The sequence below is a fragment of the Sorex fumeus genome, unplaced genomic scaffold (assembly GCF_029834395.1).
Source record: "Sorex fumeus unplaced genomic scaffold, SorFum_2.1 ptg000046l, whole genome shotgun sequence".
In the NCBI taxonomy this organism is placed as follows: Eukaryota; Metazoa; Chordata; class Mammalia; order Eulipotyphla; family Soricidae; genus Sorex; species Sorex fumeus.
The window spans coordinates 7,542,163-7,562,420 of NW_026606103.1; the positions used below are offsets into that span (position 1 = coordinate 7,542,163).

Genomic DNA, 20,258 nt, shown 5'->3' on the forward strand with positions numbered 1-20,258 from the left:
CGTATAGGATTGCAACCCACAGTTTGAGAAGCTTGGATGACATTATCACCACGAAATATTCTGCTCCATCTGCACCAAATTCGTTTTTATTGAAGTCTCATAGTTTATAACAGTACAGATATGACTGTTATATTCTCGCACTGCTGTTGCTGTTGCTGCTATACCTGATGGTACTTTCTGAGTCTTGTAAATTGGGTCAGGGGCACAGGACAGCTAGTCCGCTTCTAGCTGAGGCCATGACCAGCACCTTTCAGGAATGACAAGCACTCACTTGGGATCCTTGACGAGGAGCCTCCTTATAAAATCTTTGGCGAGGGCACTGGTATTACTGAAGTATTCTTCCTCGAATTCATAGCTGACGGCAGATACGTTTGCTAATGTTTCTTGCTTACTGTCTCCAAGAAATGGGGAGGCCCCACTTAGTCTGTTAATAAAGGGGGTGGGGGCACAAAACATGAAAACTTCTCATGTTGTCATTTCAACCCTATAACATCTGACAAGGGAGGTGGTGAGACATAAGATTTTAATGTATGGTACTTAGACCATTCATTATATTACATTATACAAGGACCAGGTATTTTAACCTGGCACTTGGACATTCGAAATCATTACAGTTAGGAAAGGATCACCCAAGAGTCTTCAGGAGACCTAGGGCTGCTGCTGACATCTGCTGTCCGTCCGACTGAGGTGGGGGACATACTGTCGGTTTGGCTTTGTGGTGGAGAAACCTTGGAAATGCTGGGGCACCTCCCAGGCTGCACCCAGCAGTGCTTTTCAGGGACAATATTGGGGACAAAGATCAAAACAGGGCTGTCTGCATGCAAGGCATATGCTCAGCCCTGTACTATCTCTCCAGCCCTAGAAAGCAATCGCATTTTATTGGACGTTTAATTAGAGACAACAGTTATAGCCCAATGAAAGGAACATGTCTTAAAAGTTAATTGGCAGGCTCAGGGGAATTGCATGGGGCTTGAAGTGCCTCCCATGCGATTCAGATTCCTGGTGTTGCACATGCACTGACTGCAATGCTGGAGGTCCTGCTGTCTGAACCAGGAAGCCAACCGTATGAGAGCCCCAGTCCCACAATGAGCTCTGCCCCACAGATCTGCATGAGCACCACAGAAGAGGGGAATGACCCCTGGGGAGTACAAGAACGTTTAAAAGTAGAATGGGCATGGCAGTCAGGACACCACGGAGGGATTCCATGCAAGCACAACAGCCAGAACTTTCATGTCTCAGAGCATGGTCCTTGGAGAGCTCGTGTGCATGAACTGTCGTCAAAGGGGCGCAAAGCCTGATTAGCCCTGAGACCAAGTATGCAAAACCCCCAGTCACTGCTGCAGTGACTGAAGAGAAGGGGAGGGCGAAGAAAAATGATTGAATTGAAAGTTTTTTTAAAAAAAAATCAAAAGTTGGGGCCGGAGCGATAGCAGAACGGATAGGGCGTTTGCCTTGCATGTGGCTGACCTGGGTTTGATCCCCAGCATCCCATATGGTCTCCCAAGCACTGCAAGGAGTGATTCCTGAGTGCAGAGCCAGGAATAACCCCTGAGCATTGCTGGGTGTGATGACCCAAAAGAAAAAAATCAAAAGTTAAAATGGAAAAGTATCTGTAAATGTTTCTAGTTTTCTCAGCAGTGTTGGACAGCTGAACTTTTTTACAGCCATAACGTGTTTCTGAGGACTCATTGCAAGGTAGGTAAAATATTTCATTTGCACAAAATGAAGATTTTCTGAGACTTTGGAAATGACCATGTTTATGTAAAAAGCATGCATACTCTGGGGCCAGGACAGAGCCAATCCCTGTCTCATCCAGACACATACTCCCCTGGCAACATCAAGAGTAGTCTTTGAGCACAGACACAGGAATAAACCCCGAGCACCTGATCACTGTCAGGTGTGACACAAAATACTACCTTCCCCCTCCAAAAAAAAAAAAACATAGTTTGTGAAGAGATGAATGTGCCACACTGATTAAATTAAATCATCTCATTTAAGGGCCAGAGTGATAGTACAACAGCTAAGGCATTTGCCTTGTAAGTGGCCAACTTGGGTTCGAACCCTGGCATACCATATGGGCCCCTGAGCACCACTGAGGTGATCCCTGAGTATAGAACCAGGAGTAAACCCCAAACACTGCCAGTGTGTCCCCAAAACCAAAATAAATAAATATAAATTAACTGGTGTCAAAGAAAGAGACAAATAATACAAGCCGAGAATTGGAGTACTCACAGAATGTAGGTTATTACCCCGATACTCCTAGACACAAAAATAAAGATGGAAAGAAATGTGAGAAAGCAGCAAACTCAGAAGATAACAGCATCAAGGGGGTGGGCATACTCCTTACCACATGTCTGCCGCCAGGCCAAGAGGTTCATAGTTGACTATCTCAGGAGCTGAGAGAAACAAATCACGTATTTAGTTTCAGAAAGAAGTGAACCAACAGACTCCAGCTTCAAGAATAAACCAAAAACATGTCCTAGGGAAAATATTAAAAGTAGGGAAAATTGTTGTGATACTTAAAAGAAAGAAATTATCCTGAAGCAAAGAAACTTACCAACAAATTCCGGTGTCCCAAATATATTTTTGAATTCATTGCCAAAATCTATTTTATGAGCCAACCCAAAGTCAATGATCTTGATCCGAGGTTTGGGGGCATTTCTATCCAAAAGCATTATGTTTTCAGGCTTAAAAAAATAAATATTCAAAAAATGTTATCCAAAAACAAGCAAAAATTAGCAATAATCCACCATCTATCAACAAGAGAATGAGAAAACAATGTGAAATACATAATATATGGCGTATTATTTAGTTTAAATAAAGCAATGCAGAAGTTCTGGCAAATGCTACAACAATGATGAAACTGAAAACACGATGCTAGGTGAAATAAACCAGACATGTAAAGGTAAGATCATATGATCCCAATGAAATAAAGTACTAATGCTTCAAACTAATAAGTCTGTTATCTAGAGTTACAAATTTTGAATACTTGGATCTCTAAACTTTAATTTAATTATACTCAGCAACATACCTTCAGATCAAAGTGGGCTATCTGAAGGGAGTGCAAGTAGTAAACACCATTAAGAATTTGTTTGAGAAATTCAGTTGCTTCCTCTTCAGTCAGAGATTCTTTTTCAGCTAAGAAGTCAAATAGCTCTCCACCTGCAACACTGAGAATGAGGAATCAGAGGTTACTGAGGAAGATGCTTCAGATTATTTTCTTGCAGGCACAATCAAACTACAGACAGCACGAAGGGGCCAAGGAGGTGGGGCAGAGGTGAAGGCGCTTGCCTTGCATGCAGCTGGAGCTGTGAAAATGGTTTGAATCTTAGCACCACTCAGTACCCAAGTACTGAAAAGGGGTAGCCTCTGAGCACAGAGCCAGGAGTGGCCCCCGAGCAACTCCACATGTGCTTCACACACACACACACACACACACACACACCAATGTGACAACAGCACAAAGATATTCTAAAAGTGCTCATCAGAATTCTCTGTCCTCAAAACTGGCTGAAAATTCTGCAGGAGCATGTTTGTGTTTTAACTGGATAGTATTTTTCTAATATTCTGGCTTTATAACTAAGGATAAGGAAAAGAAATAGAATTTGAAGTGTCCTTTAAATATTTTAATGAAGTGTATTTAGTGAGGAAGTCTTAACTCAGTAACTTTGCTACTAAATACACCAAAATTACAATTCAGTGTTCTATGATTCTCAGTATTTGCTAAATGCTCTTTCATGTTAATCCAGGGCAAATCCTGGAGGATTTTCACAATCTTTGTCTCCAATATTCTCGTTTAAATTTATAGGGTAACTTTTGGGGCTGGAGCAATAGCACAGCGGGTAGGGCGTTTGCCTTGCACGCAGTCGACCCAGGTTCGATTCCCAGCATCCCATATGGCCCCTTGAGCACCGCCAGGGGTAATTCCTGAGCGCAGAACCAGGAGTAACCCCTGTGCATTGCCGGGTGTGACCCAAAAAGCAAAATAAATAAATAAATAAATTTATTGGGTAACTTTTAAAAGTTTTAGCTAGTCTCAATTATACTCAGAAACAAGTCCTTTCTTGCTTAGGTAAAAGTGTTCAGGGGCATTGGGTTCAGTCTCTGGAGATGGTAGAGGTGTTTAAGAAGATTCCTCAAAGGCAGTTCAATTTTGTGGGCCTAAGTAACTGCTGTACCCAAATATCCTACCCCAAGTGGCCTCAGCATAGTCAACCTAGTAGATTTGAGTTTACCTAGGGAGATGTGACATTTTCACCTGTAACTACTGCGTTTGGGCAGTTTGAACTTTAATCTGGTCTTCTAAGACTATTATACAAGAAATGTATATATATATTACAAAAAAATAAAACAAACATATGTAATAGTCAAGTCTTCCCTCCCAAAAAAATAGAAGGCCTGAATCTTTTCAGCTAGTTCCCCCCCAAAAATCTTATAAATATTGTGGATACCCTCTGAGAACATTTTATATAAAGATGGTCTCTGAATGACATAGTAAAGTAAAAGGTAAAGGCCCTCCCGTTGATCATCGATTTGCTCGAGCGGGCCCAGTAACGTCTCCATTGGAGACTTTGTTGTTACTGTGTCTGGCATATCGAATACTCTCGGTAGCTTGCCGGGCTCTCCGAGAGGGGCAGAGGAATCGAACTCGGGTCAGCCATGTTGGCTGCGTGCAAGGCAGACGCCCTACCCGCTGTGACATATAATATTTTATATATATATATATATATTAGGTAATTTAGATTATTATGTACCATCCTACAATGTTAAATCTTTTCACACTGGCTTAGAGCTTGAATCTTCTATTCACTGCCACCTGAGTTCATTGATAGACCTAATTCACAGCATCCCTAGCCATTCCCTTCACTGATCACTGCTGCCTGGTACACGGACATGTCTAAGTAACAGTGTACTGAGCCATTCCTTTACTGATCACAAATGAGAGGCAGCAGCTTCTCTACTGACCTGCCTCCAGTGAAGATGTAAGCATATCTAGACTTGGAATTTCTGGGTCATGGGCTCTGTTTATTGCAATATCAATTTGTGTTCCTCTAGCTGTAGTCAGAGGAAGCACTTTTCTAGTCAGAAAATCCACTTTTCTTAGGGTGATGCCTCACTTTCTGCATCTGGGTAGTGCCTCATTTTCACAATATCTAAAGATTTCAGGTATTTGCAACTCAAAAGAATGTGGCCATACTTCAGGGATGATGACATATTTTTGCGTCTTTGTATTTGTGTTGGTGTCTACTGTGTCCCATACTGCTGCCCAGATTTCACTGTTTTCACTTTTATTTGGTTGACAAGCACTCCTTATGTATGATTGATGCTATTTTGCTCTTTCATATATCCCACATGTTTTCTCCCAATCTGTCACCTGCCTTTTAATTTGGCTTAAATAATTTTTGTTTTTGCTCATTTGTACTAATGTACAATCACAGATACTTTATCCTCCAACTTTCATGGTGGCACCATAATTTATAATATCATTAATGATAGCTTCACGCATACAATTTTCTAATATCACACACAACACCAGTGTCAGTTTCCCTCCACCAATGTCCCAAGATCTTTCCCATTCACCCCAACCCCACTCCAATGGTAAATTCAGTTCCATATACTAACACTCAGGTTCTGTTGCCCTTAGCGAGTTGTTATTCCCTTACTATGTTTCCATATATGAGAGATCATTCTGTATTTTTTCCTTCTACTTCTGACTGATCTTATTCAATACTTCTAGTTCAATCCATATAGAAGAAAATCACATGATTTCATCTTTCATCTTATCTTATCTCCCAATAGAAATCCATTATGTGTATATGTAAGAATTTCTTTATCCACACATCACTTGTATTGTTTTCAGGTCTTAGCTATTATAAACAGTGCTGCAACGAATATAGGAGCACAAATGTCACCAAATGTTCTTGTGGTTTTTTGGCAGATGCATAGAAGTAGAATTTCTGGGTCAGTATTAAAGTTCAGTTCTTAATTTTTGAGAAGTCTCTATTCTATTTTCCAAGGAGCTTGTGCCAGTAGGTATTCCAGCAACTCTGGAGAATTCCCTTTTCCACATATCCGTGCCATCACTGATTCATCGTATCCGTGCCATCCCCCACCCACCCTCCCTCCCTTCCTCCCTCCCTCCCTTCCTTCCTTCTTCTTCTCTCTCTCTCTCTCTCTCTCTCTCTCTCTCTCTCTCTCTCTCTCTCCCCCTCTCCCCCCCTCCCTCCCTCCTTCCTTCTCTTCCTTCCTTTCCTTCCTGTCTTTTTTATGTTTTGGTCAGACCTGGTGATCCTCAGGGATTACTCCTGACTTCGCAATCAATTCTTGAGTAATGGTGCTCGGGGTACCATATGGGATGCTGGGGATCAAACCTGGGTTAGCCATGTGCAAGGCACCCTCCCCACTGTGCTGTCACTCTAGCCCCTGTTTCTATTCTTTCTGGTGTGCACCTCACAGATATGATGTGATATTGCATTGCTGTGTTGATCTGCATTTCCGTGATGGTAAGTGCTTAAGTGCATTTTTTTCCATATGTCTATTGATCATGGAATGTTTTCTTAAAAGGTAAAGGTAAAGGCCCTCCCGTTGATCGTCGATTTGCTCGAGCGGGCCCAGTAACGTCTCCATTGGAGACTTTGTTGTTACTGTGTCTGGCATATCGAATACTCTCGGTAGCTTGCCGGGCTCTCCAAAATTCTAAATCTGGATGAAGTCAACTTGGTAGAAACCAAGGTTTTTTTTATAACAATTGTAGAGACAACAAAACAGTTGGTGGAATTTACCACCTGTGTGATTCAAAATGAGGTGATCTTTCTAGAGATACAGCAATGCTGCCCAGAAATTTTTTTATCCACATCCTATGTATCTGTAGTATGCAAATTACCAGAAAAGCATAGCAGAATCTTGCTTCCAACACCTTTCACAATGGTCAGTTGGAGTTCTATGAGCAATAATGTTCTCTAGCCTACCTTCAGTGGCACCATGCTAAAACTGGAAATGGGCCAGTGTAAGATTTATACCATAGGAACAAACATTGCACACTGTGTAAATACGAGAGGACTGGGAAGCCCACAGTTCTCTCTCGCTGCCTGCGTTCAGTGATCTCGCACCGCTTCCCCACCCAGGGAAGGCCGATGTCAAGAAGGGACAAAGCAGGAAACGAGGGCCAGGTTGGTTGGTGATCAGTTACCATTTATTCCATTCTCCCCATGTGCCTGTTCCAGTCTCACTAAGCTCCCCAATCCAGTCTCCTCCTGTCCCCTTGCTAGTCTCTCCATGCTCCAACTTGCTGCCCTGGTCTCTCCCTAGTCTCTTCCCAACTCCTCTCTTCCAACCTCCCAGCCTTGGAAGTAGCAAGGTCTAGGAGTAGCAAGGTCACACACCTAGGTCTGGTAGCACAACCAACATATCAGAGCTCTTCCTGATAGCAGATCAGGCTCAAGGGCAAAATACCACCTAGGGGTTTTTCTCCTTTCCTTAGTCCAATAACTTAATTAACATCTTAAGTCTGCTTCTTAATATTAGGTATTTTGTATGGACACAGTAAGAGATACATTAAGCTTACAGGGTAGCTTTCCTGGGGACATCTCACTATAAATCCCAGACTACAGTTCTCAGGCCAGATTAATCTTTCCTAACCCTAGCAGGGTCCTAATCTAGTTATTACATTTTGGATCATGACAGAATTTATCCAGGACCATGCTCTTAACTTATAGTTAGATATTATGGTGCTTTGACCTGGCCCATTTTGATGCCAGGGTAGCTCACAGCTTTCCCTGGGTCCATTCAGTTCCTCATCAGGATACTATTTGGGGGGTGTTAGAAGGGCAACTGAGGCTTAAATTGAGAGAACAGATGTCAAGGGGTGAATCCTGTCACTGTCCTCCCGTTGTTCATCGATTTGCTCGAGCGGGCCCAGTAACGTCTCCATTGGAGACTTTGTTACTGTGTTTGGCATATCGAATGCGTCATGGGTAGCTTGCCAGGCTCTGCCGTGCGGGGGAGATACTCTCGGTAGCTTGCTGGGTTCTCCGAGAGGAGTGGAGGAATCGAACTCGGGTCGGCCATGTTGGCTGCGTGCCAGGCAAATGTCCTACCACTGTGCTATCGCTCAGAGTGAATTAACTCCCAAGTTACAAAAGCATAGCATTAACTGTCTTCCTGTAGGACATAAAAAGGACATTACTATGATTAAATATGCAAAGGGTTTAAGGAGAAGGTAAAGGCCCTCCCGTTGATCATCGATTTGCTCGAGCGGGCCCAGTAACGTCTCCATTGGAGACTTTGTTGTTACTGTGTCTGGCATATCGAATACTCTCGGTAGCTTGCCGGGCTCTCCGAGAGGGGCGGAGGAATCGAACTTGGGTTGGCCATGTTGGCTGCTTGTAAGGCGAACGCCCTACCTGCTGTTCGATATGCCAGACACAGTGACAACAAAATCTCCAATGGAGACGTTACTGGGCCCGCTCGAGCAAATCGACGATCAACGGGAGGACTAAGGAGAAGAGTAAAACAATATTTACAAGTTAACAGAGTCTGGCGAGGAGATAAAGGTGATTGACCAGTTGGGGAAGCAGAGCAGAAGAAAGAGGTTAAAGAGGTTACATATAAACACAGAGGAATAGGAGCATTGTAATAAGAGTAACCTGACAAACCTAAGCTCCCTGTGGCAAGGTAGATAGGACAAGCCAATGTTATCCTACAACACATCTTTCTTCTTTAGAAGAAAGATGATCAGAAAAAAACTGATTTTCTTCTTTGATCATACATCTGATATCGTTCCAGCACAGGGACCTCCCTGCAGAACCTTCAGTTGAGAGAAGCTGCTCTTAGACATGGAAATTCCTTCCCATCAAAAAAATTTCTTCCTATACAGATCTGAATTTTAATTCAGGTAACACAGGTTTGATTCTGCCTTTTAGAATAAAGGTCAATACTATTTTCTATGAGTGAGTTTATGGGCCATAGTGTCTCGAAGGCAGCCTTTAGACTCTGCTACTCTTTTTGTTTATTGCTGGTTTTTGACTTGGGGCAATATCTGGTGGTGTGCAGGGATTATTCCTGGTTATGCACCAAGGAATTACTCCTGGTGGTGCTTGGGGGACCATATGGGATGTCAGGAATTGAACTTGGGTCAGCCACATATAAGACAAGAGCTCTATACATGTACTACCTCGCCAGCTCTTCTCTCCCCATTTTTTAAAAATTCTAAATTCAGTTTATTAACATTTCTACATATTTTTTAACTTTTTTATTTTATAAAGTAGTTCACAATATTTTATTAAATTTAATATTCAAACACCAATCCCACCACCATTACATCTTCCCAGCACTATATTTCAGGTGTTTCCATCCTGAATCTCAATCCCTGCCCTAAAGCAGAACTAAAATAATATAATATTTTCTTCTAAGGTTGGTTGCCTTCTGCTTTGAATCCCATAAAATGTGATGTGGTACTCTTGGAGTATGGATAGGGTGTGTCCTCTGAACTGTCGCATGGCTGCCATATGAATGCGGCCGTGTGGTCCATGAAAAGGTTCACTCATGGGTGAGGTTTGGTCGAGGATGTGGAGAGCAGTGAGCATAGCAGTGGTTAAGTTCTGGAGGTTTTTGGCTGCTGGGGCTGAGTCCCTTGGGGTGGGAAGGAGTCTTACCCGTTCTCCCTCTGAGGTGCCCTGAGTGAAACAGGCTGCCACGGGGTCTGGGGCCAAGTGTCCTGTTATGTTTCCTTCTGGGAGAGAAGGATATGCTATATGGATGGTGGCCAATGATGTGATTATCTGGTACAAGCCAGGGGTGGCTTATGGGCATGACTGCTGAGTTGCTGAAGACAGGGTCAAACAGGCAGAGGGTCTCCGTTCCCAGTCCTGTTGAACCCAGAGTTCTCAGTAATAAAGTCCCACATACCTGGTTTCTTTTGGGTTAACTCATGGGTGATGCTCAGCCTCAGTGTGTGGAGAGTGGCCATGGGCATGGCGGCAGTTGAGTTCTGGAGGTTTTTGACTTCCAGGACTGGGTCTCTTGGGGCGGGGAGGGGTCTCACCCGCTCCCTTCTGGGACGCCCCATCTGTCCCCATTTTTTGGTGGCTTTTGTTGTTGAGCTTTATAAATACATCATATATATTGGATATTAGTTCTTTTCTTATGTATTGTGTATAAATAGTTTCTCCAATTCAGTTAAGTATCTTTAATTTTTGCTAGTTTCTTTTTCTAAATAAAAATCATTTAATATGATATAGTCTCATATGCTTATTTTTCTTTTTTGTTATCTTTGCCAATCAAATAAATCATTAAAGTTTTCTCTGAGATTCACATACTCAAGAGTTCTGCCTATTTTTCCTCAATGTTTTTTATGGTATCCCCCCCCCCCCCGCCCCGCCGTGGATGGTGCACCTGACACCACCTGACATTTCAGGCTCTGCAGCCAGGGATAACCCTGGTGGGCTTGGGGGACCATATGGCATGATATGGAGTGCTGGGAATCAAACTTGATCAGCCACATGATGATCAGCACCCTACTCGCTGTGCTAACCTTCTAGCCCCAGGATTCTGATCTGATCTCGAAATCTGTAACTGACATAGAAAGTTTAATAAGTACAGTTTCATTTTCCTTCCAAGCAGCTATCCAGTTTTTCCAGCACCATTTATTGAGGACACTTTCTTTGCTTCTTTGTCAGACTAACTTTCCCATAAATCTGAGGGTTTGTCTCTGGGTTCTCAATTCTGGGAACCCCTGTTTTCAATCAAACACTTTTCATTCATCATGACTTTCAGTATCCTAGATTTGGAAATAGAATGTTGAAATGGTAAAGAGAAAAAGACATAAGATTTTATACCAGCAGGCATGTTGCAATAGGATGAAATCACATATTCAGCTATTAAAAAGGAGGCTATGGCCTAGGGCAATGCACGAAACAGTAATTTGTGGGGACTACCATTACTGTTCCATAGCCTCAGTTAAATGACCAAATGATGGCATTATAGTTTGCTGAAGTAGATTTTCAAACAAGAGACTGAAGTTCTCAGCTAGACATGATGCTAAAAAAACAAAACCTTATTGTTTTAGTTGAAGAAGCTTTATTTGTAAAATAACAAGGTATTATAAAATAAGGCAATGAACCAAAACCAGCTTTGATTTTTCACTTTCAGAGATAAGAATCTACCTGCCCCCCTGTCCATTATATAACAGATAAAAATGACTGCAACTTTAACTATGCTATTATCTTACATTTGCGATTTGTTAGAGTTAGCTCTATGGAAAAAATAATGTTGGATGGTTGTTTTATGGGGGTGAACAAGGCCTGCTGCTCTGGTTGGGGTGACACATCACACCTACAGGATGTCTTCTGTAGGTGGCCATCAGCCTACAGAAGATTAACATAAATCACCGTCATCCCACCCCCACAGGAGCACTTAGTCATTTTCTATTTTCTATTTGCGTTTTTGCTTCAACACTGGATGGAGAGAAAATATGGAAAAGAGGTAGGGATTGTGGATCAAACATAAAAATACTACAAGCTAATAAAATAAACTTAAAACTCCCAGTAGAAACAAAAACCCAGTAGAAACAAAGGAACTCCTTGGAGAAATAGTATGTAAGAAGAGTCGAATTGTATGTGTAAACCTTTGTAGAACAAGTGCTCTGTGCTCACAAATAATTCCACAAGAAGTAAGATACTCTTGGGGAGAGGAACTGATGTGTGAGAACGAGCCTGGTAGGCAGCCCAGCACTTCTATTTGGAGAATTTTGAGTACCCGAATTAGAGTGACTTAGATTCAACCAGTCTCTGGTTGAGGAAGGAGTAAGAAAGGGTGAGGTAAAGGTAAAGGTAAAGGCCCTCCCGTTGATCGTCGATTTGCTCGAGCGGGCCCAGTAACGTCTCCATTGGAGACTTTGTTGTTACTGTGTCTGGCATATCGAATACTCTCGGTAGCTTGCCGGGCTCTCCGAGAGGGGCAGAGGGATCGAACTCGGGTCAGCCATGTTGGCCGCTTGTAAGGCGAACGCCCTACCCGCTAAAGGGTGAAAGAGGGTAAAAAAAGTATCCACTTCAGGAGGTGGATAAGCAAATTCAGGTGTGTAAAACCAGATGCTAACATCCCAGAAAGAGAACCCAGGTCAGAGCAGGTTCTTAGCTGCCTGTGCTGGGGGACCGAGATGGATTTAACGTGCGTAATCAGGAGTACACTCAGGAAACATCAGACAACAGTGGGATGATAAACATGAGACTATTCAGAATCACTGGCCCCTACCTGGTAAGCTTTGAGAAACTAAAAGAATAAGGAATTCTGGGAACAGTTGGATTTAGAAATCCTTATCTGGGCTGAAGGCAAGGACACTAGAATGGCCATATGTGTCCTCCTGGGGATTGCATCCTGCAAGTCAGTGGTCAGATCTACCAACTTGGTTACCATAAATATAGTGTAGGTGTGCATAAGGAATGCTCGCCCAGTTTCAGGGTCTGGGTGGGGTAAGGAGTACCTGTCAGGGCCATGAGCATGGCTATTTCCATTTACTACAGTACTCCAAACAAATGGCCATATGTGTTGTGCACTGGAAAGGAGTCACAAGCAAGCTGAGAAGCACTGCTCTCGGCAACATGTGGGGAGGGAAGCCTGGAGAGACAAGCTAACCTGACCTCTCATTTCACCCATGCAGATTTCTTGAACTAAAAAACACACACACACACACATACACACGCACTCTCACACACCCACAGATAAAAGACTCAACAACAATACTGATCACAGCAAATGTCCAGTCATTTTTTTTTTCATTTTAATGGTATCAGTCTAGATTTGGAGACCCACAGAAATAATTGGGCCAATCAAAAGCAGTACAAATGGAAAATCTGAGCAAATCAGACATCTTGGAATAGATCAATATAACTGATACCAGAACAAAAGACCAGTGGGAATAAAGAAGAACCAGTAAACAATAAAGATCAATGCCAAAATCAATGGCTAATTTAGCTGAAAATCAAGGAAAGCATATCATTAAGGAACCACCTGCCCCCATTTTCTTGGCAGGTTCTCTCTGACAACCCAGCTAAAAGAGCTCAGATGAAAGCTGTAGATTTTTGATAGTGACCTGGGAATTCCTGGATGGAAGAACACTAGCCCATCACATTTGCCCATTCCTTCGTAACTCTTCTCAATAGCAGACAGCTACTTTAAAAAGTACTTGACAGCATGAGAAACCATTATTAGTAGCACTGTAAACCACAGTATCTTAATAATTTACTAAAATAACGAAAAGTACATTATAGCTGAGTTGTGCTCCCTTGAACAGAGAGAGAGGAAGAGAGATGAAAAAAATAAAACAATCAGCAGTTGAAAAAGATTGTCCTACCTATGACTTTGAGGTCAAAAGAAATTAATCACTGACAGAAGACAGAGAGTTAGGGGTAAAGTAAAGCAAGGTGATGGGCTTCATCAGGTAAAATCAGGTAAAGGGAAAAGAATGGGGAGGCATGAAGCTATCGGGAAAAAGGCTGAGCACAGAGGGAAACACTCAACTTGAAAATCTCTCCAAAAGATAGAGATGTGAAGACCTGGATCTCTTATCAGCAGCAGATCCCAGCTGAGGTCATGTGAGTTCGGTTATAGGTCCGAATGCTACCGTCAGTAAACGAGACTTTTTATTATTTGAAGAGCTTATATTTATTTCTTATTTTGTCTTTCTGTATCAATATTTATCCAATAGCTGCTATGTAATGGGCATTTTACACTAGGTGTCAGTGACAATCAGCAGTTTTAATTTTAGTCACCCACTTCTGATGTCCTCTATCTAGCATCATGAAGCAGGAATGTAACAGGTTCTCAATTCCTGTTCCTTGGAATTCTATTATCATACTATCCTACTTTTTTCCCATCCCATGAATCCTATTTAAATATATAATCCTATACCCCAGTCCTTTCAGACCCATGACAGACATTGCCTAAGGTAACAAATTGCTTTGTTATGAGAGAAAGTTTTCAGCGGGTCAAAAATGATGCAGAGTACTTAAGCTGGTTTCATTTTTTCCTTCCCACTGTCCTCATTCATTCATTCATCATCCTGTTAATCGTCGATTGCCTCGAGCAGGCCCCAGTAACGTCTCTTTCATCCTAGCCCTGAGATTATATTCAAGGCTTTTTAGGAGAATGAGACCCATCATTGTTACTGGTATTTGGCATATTTGGTGCGCCACGGGGAGTTTGCCAGACTCTGCCCTGTGGGCAGGCTATATTCGATAGCCTGCAAGTTTGTCCAGAGTAGGAATGAGATAATGAGATATCATAAAAAGATGTTCTGATAAGATGTCGCGCGGCCGCGAATGCGGCCGCGCGGTTCCGGGAGCTGCATTTTGTAGTCTCTGAGTCTTGGCCGCTGATGGGATTACACAGCGCCAGGGGGCCAGGTGGTGGGTGTGACCCCCGCCTACTGGAATTTGGAGGATCTGGGTGGAGGATGCTCGACTCCAATTCGAGTAGGCTTGGAGATCTCGGCCCCGGAACCCGCGTGGCTTTGTCCCTCTGCCAGTACCTTCATGTGTGCGGAGAGTGGTCTCAGCATGGTGGTGGCTGGTCCTGGAGGTCTTCGGCTGCCGGAGCCCTGGTCGGGGTGGGGAGGAAAGCTCAACCCGCTCCCCTCCAAGGGACCCCGGCGAGGAACAGCCAGGCGCAGGGGCAGGAGACTGACTGCACTGGTAGACCTCCAGGACCAGCCACCACCATGCTGAGACCACTCTCCGCACACATGAAGGTACTGGCAGAGGGACAAAGCCACGCGGGTTCCGGGGCCGAGATCTCCAAGCCTACTCGAATTGGAGTCGAGCATCCTCCACCCAGATCCTCCAAATTCCAGTAGGCGGGGGTCACACCCACCACCTGGCCCCCTGGCGCTGTGTAATCCCATCAGCGGCCAAGACTCAGAGACTACAAAATGCAGCTCCCAGACGAGACCAGTGCAGTCCCACTGTCCTAATCCTAGAAAAACCTTAATAAACGTCTATCAGAAGTTTCCAGCTAGTTTCCGTGTGAGTAGCTTGTATCCATGCCCTCTTCTAGATGCTTAAAATAGAAAGACGAGTATGTAGGATATTATAATCACTGTCACTATCACCCCATTGTTCATCGTTTCGCTCGAGTGGGCCCAGTAACATCTCCATTCGTCCCTGTCACATGCTAGTGTAGCCCAATGACATATTGGGGGCTCCTTCAGGATCAGGGAAATGAGGACCATTAATTGTTACTGTTTTTGACATATCGAGTATGCCATGGTTAGCTTGTCAGGCTCTGCTGTGCAGGCGGGATACTCTCGGTAGTTTGCTGGGCTCTCTGAGAGGGATGGAGGCTTTTGGGGCAGCCTCTAACACCTTTACAGGTGTACCTAGTCAGGCATATACACGGGTATGATACTCTCAGTAGCCTGCCGGGTTCTCTGAGAGTGAGAACTAGAGAGTAAGAGGTCGTGTGGCAGCGAATGCGAGAATTCTCTGCTTCCGCTTCTGGGAGCTTGGTTTTAGAGTCTCTGGATCCTGGCCATTGATGGGGCTACACAGCAGTTGGTGGGTATAACTGTCTAGCTACTGGAAGGTGGGGGAGCTGGGTGGAGGAGGCCCAGTCCCGAACCGAGCAGGCTTGGAGATCTCAGCCCCAGATCCCGCACACCTGGATTCCTCTGCTGGTTCCTCATCCAAGCGTGTGGAGAGTGACCTCAGCACGGCTTTGGCTGGGTTCGGAGGTCTTCAGCTGTCGGGGCTCTGCTCAGGGCGGAGAGGGAAACTCAATCTGCCCTCCTCCAAGGGGCCCTGGTGAGGACAGCCAGGCGCGGGGGCAGGAGACTCTGTGATTAGCACTGGTGCCTCGAACCATTTCCTGGGCTAGCCCCAGCGGCATCGGCGTCTGGACTGTGGCACCGCTCGGTTCTCTCCCGTGCCCCCTTGGCCAGCGTTAGGCATGGGGCCGAACACGCCGCTGGGCCCCCAGCATGCACACCTCCTATATGGTGACCCTGCCCGAGGAGCCCCCCACCACCCCCTTTCCCACCCTCGCCAAGGAGTTGCGGCCATGCTCCCCTCTTTCCCCTTCCCTGCTGCTCTCCACCTTCGTGGGCCTTCTGCTCAAGATATTATAATAACTTCTGGAAATCCACAATCCATTATAAAAGAGCAGTAAACAATGTAGTATAGTAAGCACACTTCTAAAAGATTTAAAACATATAAGAAATGAAGAGAACAGGAGAGACAGTACAGCAGTAGAGTACTTGTCCTGCACAGAGCAGACCCACGCTTCGTCCCTGGCAGCAAACATGATGCCCTGAGTACTGCCAGGAATGATCCCTGAGCACAGAACCAGGAGTAAGTCCTGAGCACCATCTGATGTGCTCCCATGCCCAAAAAAATCCAACGAGGGGCAGATGAAATAGCTCAGGAGTCATGGAGCACAGGCAAAGGATGTACGAAAACCCAAATTCAAATTCTACCCGTCACTGGCTATGACACTCAGGCACACTTCTGCCTGGCACGAGGGCCTCCAACAGCCCTGGTCCTAGCCCCAAGCAGACAGTGTCCACTGAATTCTTAGGCATTTTACAAAACTCATTTCTGTGACTGGATTCCAGGAGCTTCTCTCAGGACTTCTTCAATTCACCAAAGGGTGGCAGAGTCACACCTGGCTGGGACTGGAAGGTCTCACTAATGAGGTGACTAAGCTCAGCAGGGTGCCAACTCCTCAACCCCAAGGAGGAGAGTCCCAGCCAGACCCTTCCCTTCAGCTTCAGAGTTTCAGCCTCACCTACCAAACCCATCACCTTATAATCTCAGCTAAATTCAGAGGCAGGGAGAAGCAAAATCTCAAATACAAGGGAAACAACATAAAATTCACTAAGATCTCTTATGCAAAACTCAACAAGCATGAAGAGAATCAAATAATGTATTCAAAGTACTGAACGAAACTAGTCAGCAATGAAAAACCCTCCACTCTCGCAAGGCTATTGCTCAGATTTGAGTGAGATCACTCAGAATGATAAAACATATTTTAAAAACAGTTAAACACTTTTGGTGCATCCAAAAAAATGATGCAAGGAATACTGAATGGAGTCCTATAAAAAATGTTAATGTCAAAAACCACCATAAACCTCATAGGAAAATGTGATGAATTTCTTTACATCAATACCCTGTCTAAATGTAAATGAAGGGTTTTTGCCTCGCATATGGTCCTCTGCCAGGAGTAATTCCTGAGGGCTGAGCCAAGAGTAACCCCTGAGCATCGCCAGGTGTGACCCAAAAAGCAAAAAAAAAAAAAAAAAAAAAAAAAAGTAAATGAATCGAACTCCCCTAGCTAAAGGCCCAGAGTGACTGGATGGATTAAAAAACAGAATCTAACTTTCTGCTTGTTGCAAAAGACACATCTGACATACTAATATAAACATTAGCTCAATGGAAGGTTGAAAAATAATCATACAGGCTATTAGTAAACTTAAAACAACAAATAAGCAAACATGCCAGCCTATTTGTGTCAATCAAATAGCATTCAAGCTATTGAAAAATATTAAGAGATATGATATTACACCCTGGTAAAGAGGACTAACCTCTTATCAGAATTATATGCACTGAAAGAAGGGTCAGCAAAATTTACAAAGCAGCTGCTAAAAGAGGTGAGATTCACTGTCAACAGAGTGACAAGAAAAAAAGAACACTAAATGAGGAATTAGAGTAAGTGGTTCCTACAGTATACGTCTTTACCCCACAAAAGCTTAATATGCAGTCTTCTTTAATATTCATGGAACATTCTTCAGGATAGCTGACATACTAGGACACAAGTTGAGTGCCCACAAAGTCACAAATAATAGATATTTTATCAAGTAACATTTCAGATCATAAAAGCATAAATATAAATTATGAAAAGCAAGCTCCAACATCTAGAAAATGGACAACATACTGTAAAATAACTACTATGCCAACAAAGACATTTAAAAAAAAAGAAAAAGATTCTATCAGAACATATGAGACAACACGAAAGCAGTAGTTAGGGTCTGGAGAGATAGTACAGTGGGGAAGGTGCTTGCCCTGCACACGGCTGACACAGGTTCTAGCCCTGGTATCCTACGTGGTCCACAGAGCCCACCAGGAATGATCCCTGAGCCAGGAGTAAGCCCAATTACTGCTGGTATGGTCCCCAAATCCATCCCCCACTAAAAACAAACAAAAGAAAAAGACCTATTAAGTAGGAAAAAAATATTTGCAGAGTACAACAGATAAATAACATGTCTAAGATACACAAAGTACTCACAGAGCTCAACAACAATAAAACCAGATGACCAGAAGGCATATGAAAAAGTGTTCATCCATTGGTGGAGGGATGGGTGTTCAGTCATTGTAGGATTGAAACTCAAACATGAAAGTTTTGTAACTGTAGCTCACAGTGATTCAATTAAAAAAAATGTGTTCATCATTGTTGGACATTAACCCTAATTGTTTTAGGCTTCATCAGTGATTTTCCCCTTTTCTTCCTCCTAGAGAAGCTTACTGTGCTCTTGCTAGCATGCCTACTTTAAAGTTTATCTTTAACCTTTCCTTTGTGTTTTACCTCTCATTGTCTCAGTTCTCAAACTCAGTCCTGATTTCTCCTAAGTCAGACTTTCTGGTAATTATGGACTTTGTAGTGATTCGTATTTGAAGTGCTGTGTATTTGTACCCACTTTCTATTTCCCTATAGCCTTTTTATATTTTATTATAGAGCAATTTTCTTGGTTAAACACAGAAAGATTGTTAATACTATGCTCCTAATATTTGGGAGTTGATCGACTCTGAAACATCTACTCCTGGGTATCTGTCGTAATTACTTGACTCAGGCTTCAGTTGCCGTAGTTCCTAACACCCCCAAAGGGAGGCCCCACCATGCAACTGGGGTGGACCCAAGGCGAATGGCAAAAGTACCCCAGCATTGAAATGGAACAGTCTAAAAGCATAAATGCATGCTCTTGATGCAAGCTGTTATGAAGGACTAGCTGAATGGCCTGAGGAAACTTAGTCTGAGATTTATGGTAAAAGCCTTGCTTGTTCTCAGAGCCCAGAGAACTAAGTGTTGGGATCTTTGTCTCTTATAGTGTTTATCCAAACAACTGCAAGTATTGATAACATATACAACTAGAGAGAAAGATAAAAGAAATATAGATGTCCCTGGGAAACAGAGTGTCTCCTTGCGTGAATCTTCCCAAAAGAGAATTTCTTATGTTTTGTCTATGTAAATGATCTATGTAAATTTCCAGATGTCTTACCTATGTTATTACCTCAAGGCCCCTTAGATGTTCTACAAGTATGCTAGCTGTTCTGCATTAAATGGGCCATTTTCACCATCAGGCTGTGTTTCCCCGTCTCTCTGTCTCTCTGCTGGGGAGGCCTGGGGAGGATGGTGGTAACTCTTGGCCACTTAATGCACCCCCGCACATTACTTTGTGAACTGACACATCATCACTTATAATCAGGGTAATAAGTTGTTTTGTTTGAATCAAAACAACTATGACTATCCATAGTAAGAATGGCAATACGAATGGAAAATATCAAAGGAAGTGGAAAGAACCAGAGTTGATGGGGACATGTGAAAATAAAGTCTCATTCCCTGTTGGTGCAAATGTCAAATACTTCAGTAACTATAGAAAACAGTATTGATGCAGGTTTTAAAAAATAAGGAAAGACTTTCATAAGGCTCTATCACTTCACGTCTTGGGAGTGACATCAAAAGACAAAACATTCACTCAGAAAATCTATATGCTCACCTACATTCACTGAGGCACTATGTACTAAGTCACAATCACAATCACAATCACAACCATCCTGTTATTCGTCGATTGCCTCGAGCAGGCCCCAGTAACGTCTCCTTCATCCTAGTCCTGAGATTTTTTAAAGAAGTGCCATATGCAAGGCTCTTTCAGAGTTAGGACAATGAGACCCTTCATTGTTACTGGTATTTGGCATATTGGGTATGCCACGGGGAGTTTGCCAGACTCTGCCGTGCGGGCAGGTTACATTCAGTAGCCTGCCAGTTTGTCCAAAGTAGGAATGAGATGATAAGATGTCACACGGCCGCAAATGCGGCAGCACGCTTCCGGAAGCTGGGTTTTATAGTCTCTGAGTCTTGGCCGTTGATGGGATTACTCGGCGCCAGGGGGCCAGTTGGTGGGTGTGAACCCCGCCTACTGGAATTTGGAGGATCTGGGTGGAGGATGCTCAGCCCCAATCTGAGTAGGCTTGGAGATCTCAGCCCCAGGACCC

General features: G+C 43.5%; 1 protein-coding gene across 1 annotated transcript in view; it reads right to left on the minus strand.

Annotated features, from left to right (window-relative positions):
- Positions 1-20,258, minus strand: part of DAPK1 (death associated protein kinase 1) — a 183,920-nt gene that overhangs the window by 54,271 nt on the left and 109,391 nt on the right. Inside the window, exons 3-7 of the mRNA XM_056122456.1 lie at positions 3,032-3,170; positions 2,558-2,687; positions 2,348-2,396; positions 2,233-2,259; positions 272-424 (exon numbers count right to left, since the gene is read on the minus strand). Coding sequence (XP_055978431.1) covers positions 272-424; positions 2,233-2,259; positions 2,348-2,396; positions 2,558-2,687; positions 3,032-3,170 — 498 coding nt within the window. The remainder of the gene's footprint in view (positions 1-271; positions 425-2,232; positions 2,260-2,347; positions 2,397-2,557; positions 2,688-3,031; positions 3,171-20,258) is intronic.